This window comes from Sus scrofa, chromosome 7, assembly GCF_054392235.1.
Source record: "Sus scrofa isolate SSC_HxYL_T2T_F1_AM1 chromosome 7, Sscrofa_HxYL_maternal_Yorkshire_Landrace_v2.0, whole genome shotgun sequence".
Lineage (NCBI taxonomy): Eukaryota > Metazoa > Chordata > Mammalia > Artiodactyla > Suidae > Sus > Sus scrofa.
The window spans coordinates 90,746,267-90,773,940 of record NC_139389.1 but is presented as its reverse complement, the minus strand read 5'-3'; the positions used below and the strand labels follow the sequence as shown (position 1 = coordinate 90,773,940).

The 27,674-nt window shown below is 38.5% G+C and overlaps 2 protein-coding genes and 1 long non-coding RNA gene across 3 annotated transcripts in view; 1 reads left to right on the top strand and 2 right to left on the bottom strand.

Annotated features, from left to right (window-relative positions):
- Positions 1-27,674, top strand: part of LOC146401763 (uncharacterized) — a 909,931-nt gene that overhangs the window by 602,970 nt on the left and 279,287 nt on the right. The window lies entirely within an intron of this gene.
- Positions 10,495-11,445, bottom strand: LOC100153366 (olfactory receptor 11G2-like). The gene has a single exon (XM_001924785.2). The coding sequence runs from the start codon at positions 11,425-11,427 to the stop codon at positions 10,495-10,497; it is 933 nt and encodes a 310-aa protein (XP_001924820.2). The 5' UTR covers positions 11,428-11,445.
- On the bottom strand, positions 22,022-22,966 carry LOC100154576 (olfactory receptor 11H6-like). Its single transcript, XM_001924752.3, has one exon. The coding sequence runs from the start codon at positions 22,964-22,966 to the stop codon at positions 22,022-22,024; it is 945 nt and encodes a 314-aa protein (XP_001924787.3).

Here is a 27,674-nt window from a genome sequence, read left to right as displayed (position 1 = left end):
TCACAGGATTGCTTTGGCGATTCTGGGTCTTTTGTGGTTCCATATAAATGTTTGGATTGTTTGTTCTAGTTCTGTGAAAAATGTCATGGGTAATCTGATAGGGATTGCATTGAATCTGTAGATTGCTTTGGGTAGTATGGCCATTTTTCCAATATTGATCTTCCCAATCCAGGAACATGGAATATCTTTCCATTTCTTTACATCTTCTTTGATTAAAGTTTTATAGTTCTCGGCATATAGGTCCTTTACCTCTTTGGTCAGGTGTATTCCGAGGTATTTGATTTTGTGAGGTGCAATTTTAAAAGGTATCGTATTTTTGTATTCCTTTTCTAATATTTCATTGCTGGTATGCAGAAATGGGACTGACCTCTGAATATTAATCTTATAGCCCACTACTTCACTGAATTTATTAATCGGTTTAAGTAGTTTTTGGCTTGAGTCCTTAGGGTTTTCTGTGTATAGTATCATGACGTCTGCATGTCTGTATACAGTTTTGTCTCTTCCCTTCCTATTTGGATGGCTTTTATGTCTTTTGTTTGTCTAATTGTTGTGGCTAGGACTTCCAAAACGATGTTGAAGAGCAGTGGTGGGAGTGGGCATCCCTGTCTTGTTCCAGATTTGTTGAGAAGGCTTTCAGTTTTTCCCCATAGATTTTGAGAGGTTGTGTCTTCATTATCGTTTGTTTCAAGGTATTTTTTAATTTCCTTCTTGATTTCCTCATTGACCCATTGGTTTTTTAGTAGCATGTTGTTTAGTCTCCATGTAGTAGGTTTTTTCTCATTTCTTTTCCCATGGTTGATTTCTACTCTCATGTCATTGTGGTCAGAGAAGATACTTGAGATAATTTCTATGCTGCTAAATTTGTTGTGGTTAGGTTTGTGTCCCAATATGTGCTCGATTCTTGAGAATGTTCCATGCACACATGAGAAGAATGTGTATTCTGCTTTTTTTGGATGTAGTGTCCTGAAGATATCAATGAAGTCTAACTTTTCTATTGTTTCCTTTAGGATCTCTGTTGCTTTATTGGTTTTCTGTCTAGAGGATATGTCCATTGATGTGAGGGGGGTATGAAGGTCTCCTACTATGATTGTATTCCCATCAGTTTCTCCCTTTATGTCTGTTAATATTTGTTGTATGTATCTGGGTGCTCCTGTATTTGGGGCATATATGTTGATGATTGTAATTTCCTCTTCTTGAATGGATCCCTTAATCATTAAATTGTGTCCTTCATTGTCTTCCTTTACGGCTTTCATCTTAAAGTCTATTTTTTCTGATATGAGTGTTGCAACTCCTGCTTTCCTGTCATGTCTATTGGCATGAAATATTTTTTCCCACCCCTTCACTTTCAACCTATGTGTGTCCTTTGTCCTAAGGTGTGTTTCTTGCAGGGAGCAGGTTGAAGGTTTTTGCTTTTTTATCCACTGAGCCACTCCGTGTCTTTTGATTGGGGCATTCAGTCCATTGACAGTTAAGGTGATAATTGATAGATGATTATTTATTGCCATTTTAAACCTCATGTTCCAGTTGATTCTATGGTTCTCCATTTTTCCTTTCTTTTTTTCGTTGGATGGTCTCTGATTATTTTCTGCTTGAGTGTTTTTTTTTTTTTCCATTTTTTTTGCGAATGCAATGTTTGGTTTTGGTTTGTGTGTGCCCAGTTTTTTAAGAATGCTAACCCCTTCCTATAATTGTGTGTTTTAGCCTGATGGTCCTGTAGGTTTAAACACTTCATTACTATACTAAAATTAAGAAGAGAAATAAACAAAAAAAAAATTTTAAACAAAGAATCTATTAATTTCCTTACTTCTCTTGCCCACATTTTATGATTTTGATGACTCTTTTTTTCTTTTTATTTTGTTTGAAACATGTTCATGATTAAATCTCTATGCTGGCTTATTTGAGTGACTGCTCTCTGATTGTGGTTTCCTCAATCATCCTAGTTCTTCCTCTCCCCCCCCCTCCTTTTCCTTCTTTTCTTTTTGGTTTAGAGAAGCCTTTTCAGTATTTCTTTAAGCCTGGGTTTTGTATTGCTATATTCATTTAGCTTTTGTTTGTTTGAAAAATTTTTTATTTCCCCTTCTATTTTAAATGATATTCTTGCTGGATAGAGTATTCTAGGTTGCATATTTTTTCCTTTTAGCACTTTAAACATCTCTTGCCATTCCCTCCTGGCCTGTAGAGTTTCTGTAGAGAAATCAGCTAAAAACCTTATAGGGGTTCCCTTATAGTTAACATTCTGCTTTTCTCTTGCTGCTTTTAGGATCCTCTCTTTATCATTAACTTTTGCCATTTTTATTATAATGTGTCTTTGTGTGGTCTATTTGGTTTCAACTTGTTTGGGGCCCTCTAAGCTTCCTGTATCTTGAACTCAGTATCCTTTAGATTTGGGAAGTTTCTAGCGATAATTTCTTCAAATATATTTTCCGTGCCCTTATCTTTTTCTACTCCTTCTGGAATTCCTATTATGTATAGATTGGCCTGCTTTATATTATCCCATAGGTCTCTTATATTGCTTCCCTGTTTTTTGATTCGGTTTTGTGTCTGCTGACCTGATTGTGTGATTTCCATTATTCTATCTTCCATATCACTGATTCGTTCTTCTGCATTATTCATTCTGGTTTTTACTGCCCTTAGTTCAGTTTGTATCTCTGCCAATGAATTCTCTAATTTTTCTTGGCTCTTCTTGTATTTTCTAGTTCCTTTTTGAAGGTGTCTGAATTACTGTTCATATCTTCTCTTAATTCCTTCAGTATTTTCACTATTTCTCTTTTGAACTCAGTGTCTGTCAGACTGCAGAGGTCTGTTTCATTGTTGACTGTTTTAGGTGAGTTCTCCTGTTGGTTTGACTGGGGGTGGTTTCTCAGCTTCTTCATCTTGCTTGTTGTTTTCTTTTTCTTGCTGGAGTTGTACTCCCCGTGGCTGGGCAGGGTTTGCCTTAGCACTGCTATGGAATGTTTCCTAAGGGCTGGCATTGTTGGTCGGTCTTCTTTGAGGCAGCAAGGCTTTTCCTGAGGGTGGGTGAAGCTGACAGGGTCTCTCTGAAGCAAAGGAGGACTTCCTGAGGGCAGACAGGACTGGGAGTTCTGCAGTGAGGTGGAAGCAGATTTCACACAGCTGGGTAGAGTTTGCTCTGGTGTTTTTGGGGGGCTCTTCCAGGCAGCTGGTGGTCCTGGGCAGCTGTTCCACAGGAGTGCTGCACCCCCTGAGGGTGGGAGAAGCTATCTGGGCCACTGAGAACCCAAGGGGATCTTCCTCAGGGCAGCTGAATTGGGAGGACTGCCTTGGGATGGAGGCAGATTTTGCACAGCCAGACTGATCTTGTTCTAGGGGCTTTTGCAGGGGGCTGGTGGTGCTGGGCAGCTGTTCCACAGGAGTGCAGCATACCCCGAGGACAGGAGCGGCTAGCTGGGCTGCTAAGAACCCAAGGGGCTCTTCCCCAGGGCAGCTGAAATGGCAGGACTGCCTCGGGATGGAGGCAGATGTTGCACGGCCGGGCCAAGCTTGTTCTAGCTTTCTGGGCTGTAGTCCTTTTCCAGGGGACTGGCAGTGCTGGGTGCTGCTCCATGGGGGTGTAACCCCTCCAGAGGGCAGGCAGGCCAGGGTAGGGAAAGCCCTTGCTTTGGCTTCCTGCAAATGGTGAGGCCAGCCCTCCAGGATGGTAGGCAGTCTCAGGTCTGGCATGCGAGCATTGGGTGGGGGTGGGAGTGGATGCACTGGGAAGCACAGCTTCCTGATAGCTGTCAGGCAAGTGAGCTCACTGTGGTGTCGGGAGTATTCTGTGGCAGCCCACCCCTTCTCCTCTACCCTCCCCAACACTGGAACCTTGTCTCTCCAGCAGATCCAGCTCTTCTGCCAGGTTCTCTCTGATGCGGCTTTCTGCTCCCCAACCCTTGGCGTATTGCTCCCTCCACCTGCGACGCTCCACTTTCTAGGCTCCTAGGCAGTCTCTGCCCCGCCAATCTGATAGACTGCTTCCTAGACCCCCTGGGTGGTCTCTTCCCTGCCACCCTGACCAACAGGTTCCTAGTTCCCCAAGAAGACTCCACACCACCCACCCCAGCCCATTTCTGAGGACTAATGTCCAGAGCTGAGGTCTCGTGCCCAGCCCCCACCCAGTGTCTCCATTTTTGGTGTCTGTGCCAGTAGTTCAGATGATCTGTTCGGTTCTCACTCTGCTCTTCAGATCTGAGACTTACTGATGCACTCTTTTCTGCATCTGGAGATCCCTCCGATTTGGTTGATCCGTCCATGGAGTAGGTGACTTTCCAGGGTGTGGGATCCTTTTCTCCTCCACAGTTCCCTTTCGGGAGCTCCCATCCAGCCCCAATTCCCCTTCTCTCACTCTCCTCTTTTCTCTTGTTTTACCCAGTTATATCATGAGATTCTTGCCATTATTGGAGTTTAGGTTCTTCTGCCAGTGATTATTGCTGTTCTGTGCCAGTCGTTTAACCTGTAGATGTGGTTTTTTTTTTGTGTGTGTGTGTTTGTGGGAGAGGTTGAGTGTGTCCCCCTACTCTTCTGCCATCTTGCCTTCCTCGGTACCACATTTTCTTATAGCATTCATCTGTTGATGGACATTTAAGTTGTTTCCATGTCTTGGCTGTTTTGATGAACATAGCCTGCAGTGTTCATATTCTACAAGGAACATGGTGGTACATGTATCTTTTTGAATTGTAATTTTGTCTGGACATATGTTCAGGAGTGGGATTGGTGGATCATATGGTAGTTCTACATTTAGTTTTCTGAGGAACCTCCATAATGTTTTCTATAGTGGTTGTGTCATTTTACATTCCCTGCAGCAGTAAAGGAAGGTTGCCTTTTCTCCACACCTTTTCCACTGCTCCAGCATTTGTTATTTGTTGACTTGTTAATGATGGCCATTGTGACTGGTACCTCATTGTGGTTTTGATTTGAATTTCTTTAATAATTAGTTAGGTTGAACATTGTTTAATGTGCCTGCTTGCCATCCATGTGTCTTCTCTGGAGAAATGTCAATTTAGGTCCTCTGCCCATTTTTTGATTGGGTTCTTTTGTTGTTGTTGTTGAGTTGTATGAGTTGTTTGTATATTTTGGAGATTAGGCCCTTGTCAGTTGCCTTGGTTGTAAAGATTTTCTCCAGTTCTATGGGTTGTCTTTTAATTTTTTAATGGTTTCCTTTGCTATGCAAAATCTTTTGAGTTTAATTAGATCCCATTGGTTTATTTTCGTTTTTATTGTCATGATTCTAGAAGGTGGATCAAAGAAGATGTTGCCGTGATTTATGTCAAAGAGTGTTCTGCCAGTGTTTTCCTCTAGGAGTTTTATGGTGTCTGGCCTTACATTTAGGTTTTTATGCATTTTGAGTTTACTTTTATGTATGGTGTTAGAGAATGTTCTAATTTCTTTCTTGTACCTGTAGCTGTCCAGTTTTCCTAGTACCAGTTATTGCTCCATTGTACATTCCTGCCTCCTTTGTATGTTCTTGCCTCCTTTGTAATAGATTAGTTAACTGTGGGTGCTTGGGTTTATTTCTGGTCTTTCTATTCTGTAGATAAAGACTGTCCAGAGAGTGGGGATAGAGGGAACCTACCTTGGCATAATAAAGGCCATATATAACAAACCTCCAGCTAACATCATTCTCAATGGTGAAAAATTGAAAGCATTTTCACTAAGATCAGGAACAAGACAAGAATGTCCACTCTCACCACATTTATTCAACATAGTTTTGGAAGTCCTAGGAATGGCCATCAGAGAAGGAAAAGAAGTAAAATGAATCCAGATTGGGAAGGAAGAAGTAAAACTGTCACTGTTTGCAGATGACATGATACCTAGAAAAATCCTATAGATACTACCAGAAAACTGTTAGAGCTCATCAATGAATTGTGTAAAGTTGCAGGAAAAAAATTAATACGCATAAATTGATTGCCTTCCTACATAATAACAATAAAAGATCAGAAAGAGAAATTAGGGAAACCATCCCATTTACCATTGCATGAAATACAATAAGATACCTAGGAATATATGTACCTAAAGAGGTCAAAGACTTGTACTCTGAAAACTCTAAGCTGCTGATGAAAGAAATCAAAGATAACACAAACAGATGGAAGGATATACCACACTCTTGGATTGGAAGTATCAATAGTGTCAAAATGACTGTACTACTCAAGACAATCTACAGAGTCGACACAATCCCTATGAAATTACCAAAGGCATTCTTCACAGAACTAGAACAAAATATTTTTAAATTTGTGTGGAAACACAGAAGACCCCAAGTAGCCAAAGCAATATTGAAGAAGAAAAATGATATATCTGGACAAAACTTTCCTTGAAAAAGACACATGTACTCACGTGTTCATTGCAGCGTTATTCACAATAGCCAAGACATGGAAACAACCCAAATGTCCATTGACAGATGACAAGATTAGGAGGAAGTGGTATCTATACACAGTGGAATACTACTCAGCCATAAAAAGAATGAAATGATGCCATTTGCAGCAACATGGATGGAACTAGAGACTCTCATCCTGAGTGAAGTCAGTCAGAAAGAGAAAGACAAATACCATATACTATCACTTAAGTCTGGAATCTAATATAGGGCACAAATGAACCTTTCCACAGAAAAGAAAATCATGGACTTGGGGGATAGACTTGTGGTCGCCAAGGGGGAGGAGGAGGGAGTGGGATGGATGGGGTGCTTGGGGTTAATAGATGTAGACTATTGCCTTTGGAATGTATTAGCAATGAGATCCTGCTGTGTAGCACTGGGAACTATGTCTGGTCACTTATGATGGAGCATGATAATGTGAGAAAAAAGAATGTATACATGTATGTGTAACTGGGTCACCATGGCGTACGGTAGAAAATTGACACAACACTGTAAACCAGCTATAATGGAAAAAATAAAAATCATAAAAAATAAGTAAATAAAAGAAAAAGAAAAATGAAACTGGAAGAATCAGGCTCTTTGACCTCTGGCTATACTATAAAGCTACAGTCATTAAAACAGTATGTTATTGTCACAAAAACAGAGGTATAGATCATGTAGCCCCAGTTGATGTTTTTCCTTTTGTGGTTTGTGCTTTTGAGAAGGTGTTATTATCATCATACATACTGTTGTGTTAACCAATAATGGATTCTAACCTCAAAAATTCTGAATTACTGTGCTTTATACCAAAACTAATATAATAGTTAAAATCCCCAAACTCCAATGAAAAAATATGTCCCAGATTTGTTCTCTGAAGTGTTGGCTGGTTTTTCCTCTTTTACTCTAAGTAAACTGCCTTCTCCCTTACTGCACAATGAAAGGATGGAATCCATTGGAATCCATCTGGAGTAAACTGCCTCCCCCTCACTGCATATGAAAGGATGGAATCCACTGGAGCTGCTTGCATTGAAAAAAAGCAGATCTGCTTCCTAGATTTGTTTTCATACCAGTCCGTATAAACCTATTCTTGATTTGTGGGTTTTTTTCACGGTTATGCTCTAAGATCATTTTCTGAAAGTGAAGGAAATAGTGAGAATATATGGAATTTATATATGACATAAAAGAATTTCTGATTATAGTAATGACAAAGCAGCTTTCATTAAACTAACCCTTCTAACAAAAATACTGTAATACCTATAAAATTCATAAAACAACCATTTGAAGGCACTTGAGAACCATCAGTGCAGACCAGACTTAAGGGGTTCCAATTGCAAGATGAAGGAACAAGGAGATGAGTTCCATACTCACCTTGGGTGTTGTGGCCTGAGGATATGACAGTCCACTGGCTTGAGCAGAGGTATGTGGACATGGGGGCATGTGGGAAAGAGTAGGGGGAAGGAAAGAGAATAAAGGCTCAGCAAAAAGCAGTAGTTTCACTGAACTGAGGAGATCAAGGATTTAGTATTTATGGCCAGCCACCAAAGCACCTGGGGTTTGGGAAACAAATTCTGGAGAAAGGAGGACCACAGTGAAGGAGGAGCAAAAGATGATATAATCTCCTTTCAAGACATTTTTTGATTTCTAAGCCATTTGTGTGCAAGACGAGATTTCAAGAAATCTAGCAGAGTGCAGAACTGGGAGTCTAATGAGCTAAGCAGAGATTTCAGAGGTCAGGGTTTCAAAGAGTACAAGAATTGGAAGTCAGGGGTCACTCAGTCAGGTGAAGGTATGCTGAGAACAGTCCAGGCTTGCAGTTGAGATCTCAGAAATGTCTTGTTCTTGAGTAAGGATCACATCCCAGATGTAGCAACAAATTGGCTCAGATTGTTTTTACAACACCTAAACCTAGTCCTTAGGTGAGAACAAAGTGATCTACATTTACTTATTCTACCTCTAGAAGAAGCTGTAACATTTGTTGAGTTGCCCTACCATTTTATTTACAACGTTAAAAATAAAATGATCAGCATTTAATTTTAAAAATGAAGCATATCAAGAAACAGGACAAATGAGCAAGAACTGCGAGAACAAATAAGCAGTAGACACATGCTCCTAGATGACTGAAATTTGATCAATACCAGGATGAACAATTTTCTGAACAAAGTTTTTTTTTTTTTACCCTGAAAATAATCTAAACACAATTTTTATAAATATCTGCAAATAAATTAAATAAAATTTTGGAGTCACGAGCCTTTTTAAAAATAGATTTCACTGGCGTATAGTTGACTTAACAAAGTTGTGTTAGTGTCAGTTGTATGGCAGAGTAAATCAGTTATACATATACATATATGTATTTCTTTTCAGATTCTTTTCTCCTATAGGTTATTGCACTGTATCAAGTAGACTACCCAGTTTCATGCAGTAGGTCTTTTTTATCTATCACATACGTGGTAGTTTGTGTATGTCCCTCCCAACCCCCTAATTTATCCTCCCTTCCACATTTTCCCTTTGGTAACCATAAATTTGGTTTCAAAACCTTTGAGTCTGTTTTTGTTCTGTAAGTTCTTTTGTATAATTTAAAATTAGATTCCACATATTAGTGGTCTCATGTGACACTTGTCCTTCTCTGTCAGACTTACTTCACTTATGATAATTTCTGGGTTCATCCATGTTGCTGCAAATGGCATTGTTTCATTATATTTTTATGTCTGAGAAATATTCCATTGTTTATATGTACCACATCTTCTTTACCTAATTCTCTGTTGATGGACATCTAGGTTGCTTCCATGTCTTGTCTAGTGCTGCAGTGAACATTGGAGTGCATGTATCTTTTCAGATGATGATTTTCTCCCGATAGATGCCCAGGAGAGGGATTGTTGGATCGATATGGTAGTTCTACATGTAGGTTTTTAGGGAACCTTCTTACCATTTATCATAGTGGTTTCACCAGCTCGTACTCCCACCACAGTGTAGGAGGGTTCTCCTTTTTCCATATTCTGTCCAGCATTATTTTTTTATAGACTTTAAAATTGTACTTTGTTTTTATTAGAGTATGGTTTATTTACAATGTTGTGTCAGTTTTCTGATGTACAGCATGGTGACCCATTCAGTTTTGAAGACTGCCATTCTGAGTGGTGTGAGGTGATAACCCCTGCTGCAAAGGAAGCAACAGACAATAAATTACTCACCAAAATATACAAACATCTCAACAGATTTTTTTTTCTTTCAGCTACACCAGTGGCATATGAAAGTTTGTAGGCCACGGATGGAGTCTGAGCCACAACTCTGATCTACACCACAGCTGTGGCAACACCAGGTTCTTAACCCACTGTGCCAGGAAAGATTGAACCAGCACCCCAACAGAAACAACACTTGGTCATTAACCTGTGCCACAGTGGGAACTCCCCATACAGCTTTATACCAAAAACAAACAAACAACAACAAAAAAAACAAAAACAAAAAAAACAAAAAAACACCCCCTACACAGCCTAATTAAAAAATGGTCAGGAGTTCCCATTGTGGTGCAGAGGAAAAGAGTCTGATTAGTAACCATGAGGTTGCTGGTTCGATCCCTGGCATTGCTCAGTGGGTTAAGGATCTGGCATTGCTGTGAGCTGTGGTGTAGGTTGCAGATGCAGCATGGATCGTGTGTTGCTGTGGCTGTGAGGTAGGCCGGAAGCTATAGCTCTGATTTGACCCCTAGCTTGGGTACCTCAATATGCCACAGGTAAGACCCTAAAAAGCAAAAAAAAAAAAAAAAAAATGTCAGAAGGTCTAAACAGACATTTCTCTAAAGAAGACAGACAGATGGCCGAAAACACATGAAGAGATGCTCAACATAACTAGTTATTAGAGATTCCAATCAAAAGCCTTTTAATAAATACTTTTTATAGTCTGAGGAAAGAAAATTTTTTTGGGGGGTTCTTAAGGCTGCACCTGTGTCACAAGGAGGTTCCCAGGCTAGGGGTCTAATCAGAGCTATAGCTGCCAGCCTAGACCACAGCTACAGCAATGCAGGATCTGAGCCAAATCTGCGTCCTACAGCACAGCTCATGGCAACACTGGATCCTTAACCCACTTAGCAGGACAGGGATCAAACCCCTGTCCTCATGGATACGGTCTGCTTCATTATTGCGGAGCCATGATAGGAATTCCTATATTCTGAGAAATTTCTGCAGGGCCTTCTTCATATCTTTGTTCCTGAGACTGTATATCACAGGATTAAGAAGTGGGGTCACAACAGAATAGAACAGAGTCACAATTTTCTGTGTTGGAGCATCATGCTCAGGGTTTGGGCTTCCATACATGACCAGTACAGAGCCATAGAACAGTGAAACCACAGCCAGATGAGAGCCACAGGTGGAGAAAGCCTTTCTTCGTCCAGCTGCTGAAGGGACTTTCAACACAGCTCTAAGGGCCAGAGCATAAGACACCATAATTAAGATAAAGAGGATGATAGGCACAGGACTTAATGTAGAGAAGAGAAGCTCTATCACAGGAGCTTTTTTGCAAGTGAGTGCAAGAAGAGGACTTGGGTCACATAGGAAATGGTCAATGATCCTGGATCCACAGAAGGACATTTGGGAGACAATGATGATGGGAATCAAGAACCAGAGGAAACCAAGTACCCAGCAGCTGACCACAAGATTGGTGCAGAGACGTGCAGTCATGAGAGTGGGGTAAAGTAGAGGCCGGCAGATGGCAAGGTATCGATCAAATGCCATAATCGCCAAGAAAAAGCATTCTGTAGAACCCAAGGAGAAGAAAAAGTAGAACTGGAGAAAGCATCCAGAGAAGGAGATGACCTTGTTGTCAGAGAGGAGGTTGGCCAGCATGTTTGGGACAGTGGAGGTGACATAGGAGATCTCGAGGAAGGAGAAGTTGGCGAGCAGGATGTACATGGGGGTGTGGAGTCTCTGATCCCAGCGCACAGCACAGATGATAGAACCATTGCCCATGAGGGTCAGGAGGTAGACCCCAGCGAAGAGCAGAAAGAGGAGGATCTGTCCGTGCCTGGAGCAAGGGAAGCCCAGGAGGATGAAGCCGGTGATGGTGCTGGAGTTTCTGGGGGTGTTGGAGATGTTCATGCGTCTGGGAGCTGTGAAAGCACCATCAAATTATTGAATAATTGCAAAGACAGATGGGGACTCAGATATGCATTGGAACCATCCTGGGGAATGCAATAAACATTTATATGTCAATAGTTACTATTTATCTAATCCTGAAATATTGAACTGGCTTAGTGGTTGGGTTGTAAAAACACGAGAAGTCAATGAATATCAGTAGACAGAGACATTTCCTTATTTTGCAATATATAGAAACATGCTTGACATTTAAATAATTATTTATAAAACTCTTCAGTAACTATAACTGAGGTCAAGAAATAGATTATCATTTGCACCCTCAAATCTCCTCTCATGCTCTATCACAATCACTACCTCTGCCTCTCTCTGTCCCTCCAGTTGAAACATTCTCCTTTCCTGATGGTAATCACCTTCCTTCTTTTCTTTATTTTAATAACTAAGTATGGAGGTTTCCTGTCGTGTCTCAGTGGTGATGAACCTGACCAGGATCCATGAGGATTGGTGTTCGATCCTTGGCCTCGCTCAGTGGGTTAAGGATCTGGTGTTGCCGTGACCTGTGATGTAGGTTGCAGATATGGCTCGAATCTGACATTGCTGCAGCTGTGGCATAGGCTGGTGGCTACAGCTTCCATTAGACCCCTGGCCTGGGAATTTCCAAATGCTGCAAGTGCGAACCTATAAAGCAAAAAACAAACAAACAAAAACCCAAAACAAAAAAACTAAATATGCATTCTGAAACACAATTTTTTTTAGTTTTGATTGTTTTTATACTTTCCATAAATGAAATTATGGTATATGTAGTACTTTTGTATGGCTTCTTTTGTTCAACAGTAAGTTTTTTGAAATTTATTTTGTGGCATGTATCTATAGTTTGTCCATTTTTACCACTCTATACCACTACAGTCTATGAATAAACCACCACTTATTAAACCACTATACTACAGTTGGGTATTTTGGCTATTTATACTTTACAGCTATTAGGAGTAGTGCTTCTATGAATATATAGTTCCTTTTTTCTGGTTGACCCATGCTTGCATTTCTATAGGCTGGATCATAGGGCGTATGTATCTTCAGTTTTCACAGATTAAGCTAAACACTGTTCCATCATTATTGCACTGTTTATCACTCTCACTGACAGTATATGAGACCTCTGATTGTCAACATCTTTTTGCAATGTTAAGGTCTATATTTACCAGAGCCTGGGGAATTAAATATAGACTGAATTTTAATGGATTCTCTCTTTTTTCTTTTCCTTTTGTAATATCAGACTTAGTAGTTGTCTTCCTGACAGTGGGTTTTTTTTTTTCTTTCTTTTTTTCTTTCTTTCAGAGTAGATGCTTATGTCAGAACTGTTTTGCTTTCAAGGAAGAGAATTCTGAAGATGATAAAGAAAACTGTCTCCAAACTTGATTTAGGAGAACATTTTAATGCATGATGTAATTTACAGCCACTTTTATCTTTTATAAGATTTGAGTCTTGTGATCTGCCTTATGATTTAAGAAGACATATCGATACTGCACCCCTTCTTTTTTCATATGCTTCTCTCAAGAGAGAATTCTTTAAAGTGGGTCACACAGGAACATCTTCCTGAGCAGCAAATTTCAATAGAGCCTTTGTCATCAGCTCAAAATCAGTTTGCCTGAGAAGTTACTTTATTAGACATGATTAGGAATTAGTATAATGCTTTGCACTTAGGCATCTTTTAATAAATATTTAGAAAATGGTATACATTAATGATGGCCATTCTGGTACTTCATTGTAGTTTTGGTTTGCATAAATGCTAGAGATGGTATAGAGAAATGCTATTGGTGGGAATGTAAATTGGTACAACCACTATGGAAAACAGTATGGAGGTTCCTCAGGTAACTAAATATAGAACTATCATATGATACAGCAATCCCACTTCTGGGCATATATCCAGACAAAGCTTTCATTCAAAAAGATACATGCACTCCTATGTTCATTACAGCACTATTCACAATAGCCAAGACATGAAAACAACCTAAATATCCAATGACAGGTAAATGGATTAAGAAGATGTGGTATATATACACAATGGAATTGTACTCAGCCATAGGAGAACGAAACAATGTCATTTGCAGCAACATGGATGCAGCTAGAAATTCTCACACTAAGTGAAGTTAAGAAAGACAAATACCATATGATATCACTTATATGTGGAATCTAAAATATGAAACAAATGTACCTGTGTACAAAAAATAAAACAGACTCACAGACATGGAGAACAAATTCCTTGTTGCCAAGGTGGAGGGTTGAGGGAGTGGGAGTTTGGGGTTAGTAGACACAAGCTATTACTTTTAGAATGGATGGGCAATGAGGTCCTACTGAGTCCAGTCTCTTGGGCTAGAACATGATGGGGGATAATATGAGAAAGGGAGTATGTGTGTGTGTGTGTGTGTGTGTGTGTGTGTGTGTATATGACTGAGTCACTTTGCTGTACAGCAGGAATTAGCACAACGTTGTAAATCAACTATAATTAAAGAAAAGATATTTAGCTGGGTAAGCCACCATCAATATTTTCAATTTAGTGATATAATACTATCACAGCAGAAATTGACACAACACTGTAAACTATAGTGTAATAACAATAAAATAAAATTAAAAAACAAATGTTATAAAATGAATGAATAAATGCATTTTTTTAACTTCCAGAAAGAGATCACACCAACATAGCTACTTGTGGACAAAGCCGACTTAGACTCTGTGGCCATGGAACGAGGGACCCTTGGGACTACTGGAATCACATTTTCTCTTTTGAGGTACTGAACTAACTTGTTGATTTTATTTGGTAATGCATTCTACCAATTTCAAGAGGAAAACATTCATATTAATTGTAGGAAATAACTGCAGCTTACTTCTGTTAATACATTTCCCAGTCACTTAGGGTAGAGTTCCTCCAGTTAAGAGAAAGGATTAGCAATAATCTAGTCTTGCTCAAACAGGCCTTTGATTATCTGGGTCGTGAATATGACTATGCAAAATCCATTAGTTCTTTTTCTAGCTATGTTAAACTGTGGAACCTGATATTATTGATTTAATGTTAAGATACATGTAGCAGGAAACTTGAAAAGAAGAGAAAACTTTAAATTTCTTTGCTTCCTCTTCCAATCTTGGCAGAATGACTTTGGATGATTATATGTTTATATAATGAGTTTATATTTTTCTGGGTTAAAAAAACATTGTTAAATAATCCTGCAGTTCAGGCCTTGATTGTCTTATAGCCTTGGTAAATAGGAGATGCATAAGGAACATGAAATGTGTCTATTTTCCATTATTTTTGAGAGTTGGCATAGACTCTTCACAATAGTCTCTCTGAAATATTCAAAAGCAGTAAGACCTCATGACACTGTAAATCAACTATACTCTAATAAAAATAAAATAAAAAGGGAGTTCCTGTTGTGGCTGAGTGGATTAAAAATCTGAATCGTATCCATGAGGATGCAGGTTCGATCCCTGGTCTCACTTGTGGGTTAGGGATCCAGTGTTGCCATGAGCTGTGGTGTAGGTTGCAGATGTGGCTCGGATCCCGTGTTACTGTGGCTGTGGCATAGGCTGGCATCTGCAGCTCCAATTTGACCCACAGCCTGGGAACTTCCATATGCCACAGGTTCAGCCCTAAAAAGCAAAAATAAACAAACAAATAAAAACTCTCAAAAAACCCTCCCTGCAAAAATGGCAGAAGGTGTTAGGGAAGCGGGTAATTGATTACAGCATATTTTTGTTTTTTTTTTTTTTTTTGGAGAGGAAGAAAAACTGTGACAGGAGATTAATAAACTGTTAATGTTTTGAAAATTATTAAATATGTGCAGAACTGTCCATCTTTGAGCCACATCTAGTTACAGATTTTATATGGTTTCAGTGACATGGGGGACTCATGTGGCTGATAAAATTTCCCAAGATCCTTGTAGTTTATGTCTACAGTTACCTCAGGTCTTTCAGTACCTCATATGTGGGAGGATTTGGTTCTTGTACCATAAACTTACCCTTTCTAAATGCCCTTTCCTCTCAGATTTTAAGGACATGTGGCTAGGGACTGAGATTAAGTTTCAGGTACCACATATTCATCTCTTGAAGGTGAACTTAAACCAGACATAAAATATCTAATATGTATTTGCATTACTTGATACCATTTTTATTGAGGATGAAAATGTTCAGAAAGTGGTATTTTAAAAAATTTTTTTATTACTCAAATGAATTTATCACATCTATAGTTGTATAATGATCATCACAGTCCAATTTCACAGGATTTCCATCCCACAATCCAAGCACATCCCCCCACCCCCCAAACTGTCTCCTCCAGAGACCCTAAGTTTTTTAATGTCTGTGAGTCAGCATCTGTTCTGCAAAGAAGTTCAGTCTGTCCTTTTTTCAGATTCCACATGTCATCAGAAAGAAAGCGGTATTTTATTTTTTTAAAAAAACTCTTTTCCATTATGGTTTAATTACAGGATATTGGATATAGTTCCCTGTACTACACAGTAAGACCTTGTTGTTTATCTACTTTATATATAGCAGTTTGTATCTCCTAGTCCCAAATCCTAATTTATCCCTCCTCCCACCGCCTTTTCCCTATGGTATCCATAAATTTGTTTTCTATGTCTGTGAGCCTGCTTCTGTTTTGTAAATAAGTTCATTTGTATCATGTTTTAGAGTCCATATATAACTGATATATTTGTCTTTCTCTTTCTGACTTACTTCTCTTAGTATGATAATCTCTAGGTTCGTCAGTATTGCTGAAAAAGGCATCATTTCATTTTTCTTTTATGACTGAGTAGTATTTCATCATGTACATGTACAGAATATGGCATTTTCTGAAGCAATTCTCTGTTTTTCTGAAGTATTTTTCCTAATGCCCTTTTCTTTGAATGGGGATTTTAGTTAATATTGGAGCCATAATGATACAATAACTTCTAATGAATAGAAGGAGTCAGTCAAAAGAAAATTGGCTATAACATGCAAAAGTCATTTAAGAACTCTAAATTTCGTAAAGGTAAAAAAGTCATTTTTAGGTCTACAGTTTAATACCAACTAAGAGAAAAGTCATTCAGTTTTTCCATAGGTGAAAATAATTTATTACCTTTTGTGGTTAGGACAGTTTAAATCAAAGTGTTTTGGAGTTCCCTTCATGGCTCAGTGGTTAACGAATCCGACTACCATGAGGTTGTGGGTTCGATCCCTGGCCTTGCTCAGTGTGTTAAGGATCCGGCATAGCTGTGAGCTGTGGTGTAGGTTGCAGACGCAGCTCAGATCTGGCATTGCTGTGGCTGTGGCATAGGCTGGTGGCTACAGCTCCGATTAGACCCCTAGCCTGGGAACCTCCATATGCCATGGGTGTGGCCCAAGAAAATAAAAAATAATAATAATAATAATAAAAATAAATCAAAGTGTTTTGCAGGATCCTTTTAAAAAGGTATTTTTGTGTGTGTGATAAACTTTGTCTATCTTCTCAAAATATTTTCAGCACTTTAAATGGCTTAGTTAATGTTCAAGAACATACTCTTTCTGGTCTGGTTTATTTCAATGTTACATCTTTTACCCCTCACGTCTAATTCATCAGCAGGATGCTTCTGTTTCTCAAATATGGCTCGTATCATTCACTCCTCTGTCTTTACTGTCATCTCTTAAGTTCAAACTATCATCCTTTCTGTTTTGGACTTCTGCAGCAGCATTCTAACACAGCTCCTTGTTTCTAGTTTTGCCCTTTTGTCCTCCATTTTCCAAGCAGCAACGCAGTGCTTCTTAAAATGGAAAAATTGATCATGTTAGACTTTTAAGTAAAACCTTTCCCTCTCAGCAATTCTGTGCCAAGAAGTCTTACAAAGCTATTTTAGAAAACAGGAAGATATCCTAGAGAACAGGAATTATCATCACTATTTTATGCTCAATCTAATATATTTAACCAGACTGTATTGTTACTTACCTTTTACTATTGAGCTCCTCTGTACAGAAGAAATTATGATGTTACCACCTTATGTCTAAGCTGAAGCTCTCAAAAAACCAACCAACCAACCAACCAAACATAAAAGGCTGGTAAATTCACCTTGCATCAACTACAGAGGGCACTATGAAGATGGGTACAATGAGGTCTGTGTTTATGTACCCAGGCTCCTTGCACTGAGTTAATTAACAATAATCACCTTTTTTTTTCCCTTTGGATTACTTGTTAAATAAGTTAACCCTGGAAAAGTTGAGATAGACTATTTCTGAGCAAGCCAGGTCATGCTACCCAGAGTGCAAGGGAGACATTCCCTGATTTTTTAATTTCCTCTTAAAGCTCAGTACAGTAGAAGCCTTGGTACCTATTTGCTGGCCCTCTCTATATATCCAAGCCAGAGATGTCTCACGACAAGTCAGTTCCCTCCTTTAGTTAATTTGTGTAGTTTCAGTGAGGGCTCTGCCCCATGTGTAACATTGGATAATCTATTTCAGGAAAATATTTAAGAAGAAGGGTAATTTTCCAGACTAGGACGTGTGGTAGGCTACTGTATATAATAGAAAAAGCATTGGATTTAGAACTAAAGAGCTTTGTTTTACTAGTCATAGAAAATAAATACTCAGTTTCCTTAGCTATAAAATGGGTATTCTTTAAAGGGCTGTTATAAAGATTACTGACTGAAATAAATTCATGTGGAAGTAACTTGACCATTCCCTGACCAGTAAGAACTTAAGAAATATTGGTTGCATGTGTATGGTTGTAGCAAAGAGAGCTTTGGTTAAAAGCTGGTAGATTATGGTTTTTTTTTTTTTTTCCTCTCTTCTAAACAATATAACCTTATTACCTGGAACAGCAGGGGTAATTCTACACTGAAGCTTCTCGAAAGTTTCTTTTTTATTTTCTTAGAGAGAAGAGATAGTCTTCTTGACAATAACTAGAGAGGAGAAAAAAAGTGGAAGTGATTATGATAAGGGTCCTTGCATGTTTTTGCTGAAGGTTGGAGGGGTTATAAGCTTAGCCTGCCAGGAAGTAAGCCCTGTTTTCCCTGATCCTTAAGGATTCATTTACTTCTGGTGTCAAGAGATGTCTCTATGTTCATTATTCACTTCTCTTGGGACTTTCCTTAAGTATGATGATGTCTGTATCCACCTATGTTGCTGTAATTGGCGTTACCTCATTGTTTTCTTATGGCTGACTAATATAATAAGATCTCATATAATAATATCTACCTATCTCTATCTATCTATCTATCTATCATCTTTTTTATCCATTCATCTGTCAGTGGACATTTAGGTTGCTTCCATGTCTTGACTATCACAGATTGTGCTTCTCTGAACTTCTGGGTGTGTACATTTTTTTGAATTAGAGTTTTCTCTGGATATATGCCCAGGAGTGGGATTGTTGTAGCATATGGTAACTCTGTTTTTTAGTTCTTTTTAAGGAACCTCCATATTGTTCTCTGTTGTGGCCATACCAGTTTACATCCCCACAGTGTAGAAAGATTCCCTTTTCTTCACACCCTCTCCAGCATTTATTATTTGTAGACTTTTTGATGATGGCTGTTCTGACTGGTGTGAGATAAAGGGTTAGACTTGGATTAAGGCAGAGCATCAGAAAGTTGATATTTGTACCACAGAACTTAGATCTGGGAATAATTGCTAACACTGATTTATACTTCCTTATAATACTTTTGATTTTATTAAGAAATGCCATAAGAATCAGCTGTATTGAACTATATATATGTCAGACATTTTGGGGAGCCACTGTTCAGTGTATCTCTTAGTCTCTCTCATATGAATCACCATGAAAGAGGTTGAGAGAACTAGGTACCAGTAATTTAGCTTTCCCCATGAACCAACTTGTTTTCCTTTTACAGTTAATGAAAATTGTATAATAGATAATGTTTTCCCATTCCCCACTTCATTTTAAGGGAAGTTCATAACACATTTAGAGACTTGACTTAATGCCAGCAGAATATCCTATAATGTGTAAATCATCATTCTATTTGTCCTTTTAAAATTCACATTTCTAGGAGTTCTCACTGTGCCACAGTGGTTAAGGATCTGGCATTGTCTCTGAGGCAGTGCAGGTTTGGTTCCTGGCCTGGTGGGTTAAGGGTCTGGTGTTGCTGCCCCTGTGGTATAGGTCACAGCTGTGGCTTGGATTCAATCCCTGGCCTGGCAACTTTCATATGCTGTGGGTGTGGCCAAAAAAGGGACAAAACATTCACATTTCTCTTATTCTTTCTTTTGGTGCTCTTTAGTATATCAGATCCTTAATAGAATGAGATGTAACATAATATAATAAAGGCACACATAAACAAACATATAAGTAAATAAGTAGTTCCAAGACAGGAAGACCTGGTGAAGGTATTGATTTTATTAAGGAGAGATTTTTATTAAGCCTTCTTCCTACTATATAGTATTTAGCAGGCTTCCCTAGGAGTTCAGATAAAACACTTTTTATTGTGGCCTAGATGATCTGATGCTGCCTACCTCTTCAGCCTCATGTATCATTTTCCTTATGCGAGACAAATCAACCTTTCTTATTCTTCGAAAACCCCAAGGTTTTACTTGTACTCATTCATATGGGAGTTGATTGCCCTAGATCCTTGCATGGTGTATTATCTTACTTTGAAATATCACTTCCATAACAAGGCATTCTCTAACCATTTGGATCTAATCTATACCCTGTCCTACCCCAACAATGAACTATATTCATACTCTCCTTTATTATTTTTGTTTTATTGAGATATAACTGACATATAAGATTGTTTTCAGGTGTAAAACATGATTCAATATATGTAAATATCATGGCATAATGACCACAGTAAGTCTAGTTATAATAAGCATCCACCACTGCATATAGTTACTTATTTTCTTTTTTTACCCTTTGTTCTTTTTATAGCTACTAGAATTGTAAATTTATGTGTTGAAGTTCTTATTATCTGTCTCCTGCACTAGAATGTAAGTTTCACGAAAGCAAGGACCTGATGTTCTACATTGATAAAAACCCAATGAACATCAAAGAGGTAAATAAATGTTTATTGAATGAATGAATGAAATGTACCAACCCCAGATGCCAACTGGCCAACTTATTTATGATCAAATAGTTGAGCCAAATAACCTGGACCTGCCATAAAATTCCTTTGCATCCATTTTCATCTCAGTATCTTAGAATCATTGGCTTTTGCTCTCTGTCTGCTTTTACCTCTTTTGGGCTGTGTGCTCCATCCAAACCTTCTTTCACTTGAAACTAACCCAAAAATATATTGCCACTATATGTTAATTTTCTTTTAAAATGTAAATCTGTTTACAAGTATCCTCATTATCTTGCACAGGTAGGAAAAGGTAAGAAGAATGTAATCTATTTCTTATTTTATAAATGGAGGGTTAGAAACTAGAAGCAGAAGAAACTTCTGCTGGTACTGTCATGAATATTTGAGTCACCTATACTACTCACTATAACTCCTTTCACTTTTCCCAGCTAATATAAGATTTTTTATTTCTCTGTCTACATCACATTTTTATTTAAAAACAGTGGCTCTGTAAGATCAGTCTGTGGACAGGTGCTGCTCTAGGTGCACCAGAATCATCTGGGTAACACTAAAATAGGAATTTATGGGGTCAATTTCAAGGTTCTGAATTAGACAATTTGGAGAAAGACTTAGGAATCTGTTCTTTTAAAGAGATTCCCCAAGAGGATGGATTGGGGGTTTGAGAATGGCAAAGGCACTTCTGTATGTGGAATGGGTGATCAATGGGGATCTGCTGTATAGCACAGGGAAATTCCTCAGTGTTCTGTGACAACCTATATGGGAATGGATATGTGTATATGTGTGGCTGTAGAGCAGAAATTAACACAACATTGTAAATCAACTATACTTCAACAAAATTAAATTTAAAAAAATAAAGAACGTGCCAAATAATCATGAAGTAGTGCTTTGTGGCATTATTAGTCTTTTGGATGTTGGTTAAATAAAAATGTGGCTCAATTAGGACTTCATTGGCACTAATTGCTTTTAATTTGAGCTTCAAAGGTATGAATGTCCTTCTCTTCTACTGGGAGTAGAACAGAGATCATTAGGCCAGAGAAGCCAAGTGTAAGAGTGGATGCACAAAACAGAGAAAAGTGATCACAGATAAAAGGCAAGTAGTTATTGGAGGTCAGAATAGGAGAAGAGTTTAAAGTTCAGATCCAGGTCATTTAATTCAAATGACTGTCTATCAAGTCCTATTTTGAAGGTAAGGTCTGATTTATTTGGTTGTGCCATTGTCTGTACTTGACTAGGCAGAGGTGGATGGATTTCAGTCTATGTCTCTAGGTGACAGAAAGTAAAGTCCTTCCTTTTTTTTTTTTTTTTTTTTTTTTTTTTGCTGTACTTGTGGCATATTGAAGTTCCCAGACTAGGGAACTGCAGCTTCTGGCCTATGTCATAGCCACAGCAATGCAGGGTCTGAGCAGCTTGCAGCAATGCCAGATCCTCAACCCACTGAACAAGGCCAGGGTTGGAACCCGCATCCTCATGGATACTAATTGTAACCTGCTGAGTCAAAATGGGACTCCACAAAGTCCTCCTTTTTAAGTCGGAATAGAAATGAGGAAAAATAAGTGTTATGATCTTAGTCTACTCATGAGCTCTCATTTGCTTTGGCTAATTTTTGTGCACATCTGGATTTTTCTCAAGGCAGCCTTCATGTCCTTGTTCCGGAGACTGTAGATCAGAGGGTTTACAAGTGGGGTCACTGATGAGTACAACAAGGTGACAATCTTCTGTGTCCCAGCTGGATGTCCAGAGGTTGGGCTGATGTACATCACCATGATAGTTCCATAGAACAGAGACACTACAGCCAGGTGGGAACCACAGGTGAAGAAGGCCTTACGTCTGCCAGCTGCTGAAGGGACATGCAACACGGCTCTGAGAACCAGGGTGTAGGACCCAAGGATGAAGAAGAAAGTGATGAAGATAATAAGAGAGCTCAATATGGAACAGGAGAGCTCAATTCCAGGAGCAGGGATGCAAGAGAGGGCCAGTAAAGGACCAGAGTCACAGACAAAGTGGTCAATGGTATTGGGGCCACAAAAGGGAAGTTGTGTGATAAGATATATAGGGACTGGATAGCAGAGGAAGGCTGTTACCCAGCAGAGGACCACCAAGTTCATGCAGAGATGGCTGCTCATGATGGTAGGATAGTGGAGAGGTCGGCAGATGGCCAGGTATCGATCAAAAGCCATGAGGGGCAGTAAGAAGGTCTCAGTTGTGCCCATAGAGAAGAAGAAGTAAAACTGCAGGAAGCAGGCAGTGAAAGAGATGGTTTTGGTCTCAGAGAGAAAGTTCCTTAACATATTGGGAACGGTGGTGTTGACGTAACAGAGCTCTAGGAATGAGAAGTTGGCCAACAGCGTGTACATGGGGGTGTGGAGTCTGTGATCCAGCTTCACTGCACAGACAATGGCCCCGTTCCCCATCAGTGTCAGGATGTAGGACACAAAGAACAGCACAAAGAGGAGGACCTGAACCTCTCTAGAGCAGGGAAAACTCAGGAGTATGAATTCAGTCACTTTGTTGACTCCTGACACATTCATGGCTTCCTAAGGGGTGGAGAGGAAGAAATGACAGTGACAAATTTGACTTTATTCTCTAATATTTAGAAATATTTCCTTTTAGAGATCCCTCAGTGCCTCAGACTCTATTACTCTATTAAATAAATAATGTAACTATACTGCTTAAGACTGTAAAACTTTGAGAGTGCTTGATATATTCAGACTTTGAACTTTATACTTTCTTATTCTTCTTTAAGTATTTTCTCAGATCCAGGAAAAAATAGAATCTTATGCAACAAACAGCTTGGAGAAGGTTATTGACAGTACTTACAAATTATTTGTAAATAGGTATGAACATTTTGTATTTGGAGCTATAGGATAGGATATATAGAGCCTTAATATTGGACACAGAATTTCAGTTCTGTGGATCTTTGTAATTAGAGACACAAATGCTAAGCATCATAGGAGGAGGAGAAAGGTAAAAACACAGTGAAGTCTTGTGCATTTCACTTTTATTCTGAATTAGTGTTGGAATTATAAGTGTCAGCCTTTTAAGGTGTTCTGATAACCCAGACAAGAAATGTCAAATGTGCCATCCTTTCTTCAGTGTTCATCATGGTTTGTTAACTTAAGAAAACTTTGAAAGTCTAGATATTTACATAATGGTCCTTTTACCTTAGTTTAATACTTCTGTACAATCTTGATCTAGGTTGAAACTAGAAAAATGTAGAGAAAGTGAGCAATGGATCTGATACATTACAGACGTTTCAGATCTTTGCCTGATGTGTGAAGATTTCTAGAAAGGCTGCTATTCTTCTAGTTATGGATAGATGCAGAGGATCATAAATGTTGGATACTTATAAGCAGAGACCTCTGGGAACAGAGGACAGTGGTGGGAGCCATAACTGCCCTTCTGGACAAGGATTCCTCTTATTTCTCCTCTTTTGTCACATTCCCCATCCTATTAAAGATGTGGGAGGTTAAAGTTGTTTTGGTAAGTGTATTAAGAATCTTTGTGAAATCTTCCTTCTCTGAGTAAGACTTAGTTCTGAACTTTAAGTGACTTCCAATGCTAGAGAAACAAAAACAAAGCCATTAAAATCACTTAGGATTCTGTTGTCAGTCTTTTGGTCTTAATGTATTAAATTGTTTTTGAATCTCCTCTGTTAGTGAGGGACAGTTATCATTTGTGCCAAAATGACCCAAAGTGATAGGCCTGAGTGACACTTATTCAGGAAAATATGAGTGCAGAATACAGACCCAGAAGTATTCAAAAACAGTATTCTAGCAACGAATATTTACTAATGTAGCAGTTATAAAATGTATTACTTTCCAGATAGCATAATATCGTAGCTTTAAGGATAATCTTGATGATTGCAAATAGTGACACAAAGGATGAGAGAAATTCAGAATTTTTCATATCATACTTCACTGCAAGGCTCCTCTTTAATCTGTGAAGAGATCATATATGGCACAGCAAATCTGTGCGTGATTCCTTGTAGCAGGAGTTGATAGTTACCCAGAAGCCAAAGTAACCAAGAGGAAAGAGTGAAAATAGCAAGGAATATCTGGTGCTATTGTGCATGAGGATTCCAATGGCTTTGTAAACCATGTGGGAGTGAACTCACCAATCTGGAGTGCTCCGTCATTGCACTGCTCTCCCTCCTTGCAGAGGCAGCAGATGATCATCGGCTCTTGGTGGAGCCAAACACAGGTTAAAACAAAACAAAACAAAAAACAAACCTGTTTCTTTTTTTTCTACCCTGCTTCTCTTAGCTGCTTTGTTGTTCATTTCCAGATGTCACTTTGCTAATATATTTGTTTCTCCAAAGACCTGGTTCTCACTGGGTACAACCCCTGGTTAATAAGGGCAGAATTTATATACATTAAAGCTCTTACCTCATTATTATCTGTTTCACATCCCTGATTCTCAGCCCTCTTAGTTTTTTTTTTTAATTTTAAAACATTTTTATTTATTTATTATTTCCCCAATACATTATTTTTTCCCTACTATACAGCATTGTGACCCAGTTATACATACAAGTATGCATTTCTTCTCACATTACCATGCTCCATCATAAGTGGTTAGACATAGTTCCCAGTGCTATATGGCAGGATCTCATTGCTAATCCATTCCAAAGGCAATAGTCTGCATACACAATGGAATACTACTCAGCCATAAAAAAGAACAAAATAATGCCATTTGCAGCAACATGGATGGAACTAGAGCCTCTCATACTGAGTGAAGTTAGTCCGAAAGAGAAAGGCAAATACCTCTTAGTTTTAAAGATGGATCTCCCTACATTAATTCATGCAACTTGAGATACCATTATTTTTATAGTCACACAAAAGAAGGTGGAGGTACAAAACACAATTAAGTGCTATCCTATACTTGTACATCTTCTGAACTCATCTCCTTGTAGAAATCATGGGTCTGACTTGTAATCTTCTGTTTTTGCTGTAGCAAAAGGCAGGCAAGATTGGGAGCATAGCATACTTGGCAACCATCAGCCCAGAGAAGGGGATAACCTTATTGGACAAAAATAATGTTTTAGAGAGAAATCATCACATTTGCTGCACAGCAGAGATTTATCTATGTTGCTCTGAAACCTCCTGATGGACAGTCTCCTATCAATTCCAAAAGTGAGAATCTATGAGAGGGGAGTCTTAATTGTCTCCCAAATCTTCCCTTCCCTCAGGAGCCCACTAATTGGCTTTTGGGACCCACTTTCTCCAGTAGTGAATGATCATCTCATGTTATTTTTAGAGCAGATGTTTATTTTGTTCTATAGACAGGTTACTCTCATCATTGTGCAAACAGTACAGTAGCACCAGCTCAGTTAGAAGTTTTGCTTTATCTTCTTATTCCTTTACATTCACTTTTATTCATTTTTTGAGCCCGTCTGCAAGTTCTGAACTCTTATCTGTCAATATCAGAGTAATGTCATGAGAGTTCTCATTCTTTTTCTGATTGACTCACTCTGGCTTGAAAATGAGTATTCCCTTTAGTTTTTTGGTGAAAAACTTTCTCTCTCGATCAGCTCTGTGCTTCTAGCATGGTACTGATAAATAAATATCATTTCATGGTAAGCAGTTCCCAGGAGACTGTGGTGCAAGTGGTGAAACATCAAGCATCTAGAAGTTCCTCCTAGCCCTTTAGAGTATTTCAAACTGTTTAGTAGATGTCCCTAAAAGCTGACATGATTGTTGAAATTTTCTTGCTTCTTTTAAGTGAGAAATTGCTGAGAGGGTTGTTGACTCAAACTTCTGAACCCCTTTGTGTTTATTACCTGCATGCGCATGCATATGCACGTGGGTATGTATGCATTTGGATCAGATATTTAACTATTTTTTTCTGATATTGGTTTGAACGATCTTAAATGATAATGGCTCTTGTTAACAATTTACTAATGACTACATATTATTCAATGACAAAAAGAGGTTTTTTTGGGCAGGTTATAAATTGAACTTACTCATTTTCTCAGCATCATTTCTGTAAGGCAGAGTGTTTTCATCTTTTAAATAGAAACATCACTTCTTCCGCCATGAAAAATTGATATCCTAGGATGCACAGTCATCAAGTTTTCAGAATGATTTACTAATGAAACTGTTTGGTGTGTGAGGGCACAAAGAATTTTCTTGATACTAATTTCTGCCAAAATTATGATTAGGAGCAAATAATTTATTTAACTTTCATAGGATGAAATGTGCTTTTTCTGACAGTTGAGCTGAAGTATTAAATTGCAGAACTTAATGGAACAAGTTGAGGAACACTTTTGAGATTTAATATAGCTATATCTACATCTACATCTATAGCTGTCTCTCCAAATATGTAGTTAAGTGCTCCCTCCTGTTCAGTCATGATCTGACCACTAAGCTAACCAAGCAGAGACTTCAGTAGCTACACATACCAGGTGATAGAGGCTTCTTAGAATTAGTAAAAATAATGCCATTAAATAAATAAACAACATCAGCATCAGCAACAAAAACAATAATCACAACAAAACTTGGAGAAGTAGGAGAAATTCAATGTTCATATTTTCCACATATATTATTTAAAACATCCAGTTTTAAATGAAAAAAGTGAGAGAGACATGTGAAGAAATTATATGTCCCGTATATACAGGAAAAAACATCAGCTAATAGAAACTGACCTCAGGGGAGTCCAGATATGAGACTTATTAGGCAAAGAATTTAAATAAGCTTTTATAAATAAGTTCAAAGAATTAAAGAAAAGATTGTGTCTAAAGAATTAAAGGAAATTATGAGAACAGATGCAAAGTATATAAAATAGATCATCATTAACAAGTCAACAAATAATAAAAGCTGGAGAGGCTGTGGGGAAAAGGGTACTCTCCTTCACTGTTGGTGGGAATGTAAATTGGTACAACCACTATGGAAAACAGCATGGAGATAGCTCAGAAAACTAAATATAGAACTACCCTATGATCCAGCAATCCCATTCCTGGGCATATATCTGGACAAAACATTCATTCAAAAAGATACATGCACCCCTATGTTCATTGCAGCACTATTCACAATAGCCAAGACATGGAAACAACCTACATCTCCATTGACAGATGAATGCATTAAGAAGTTGTGGAACATGCAGACAATGGAATACTACTCAGCCATAAAAAAGTACAAATTAATGTCATTTGCAGCAAGATGGATGGAACTAGAGATTCTCATGCTAAGTGAAGTAAGTCAGAAAGAGAAAGACAAATACCATATGATATCACTTATATGT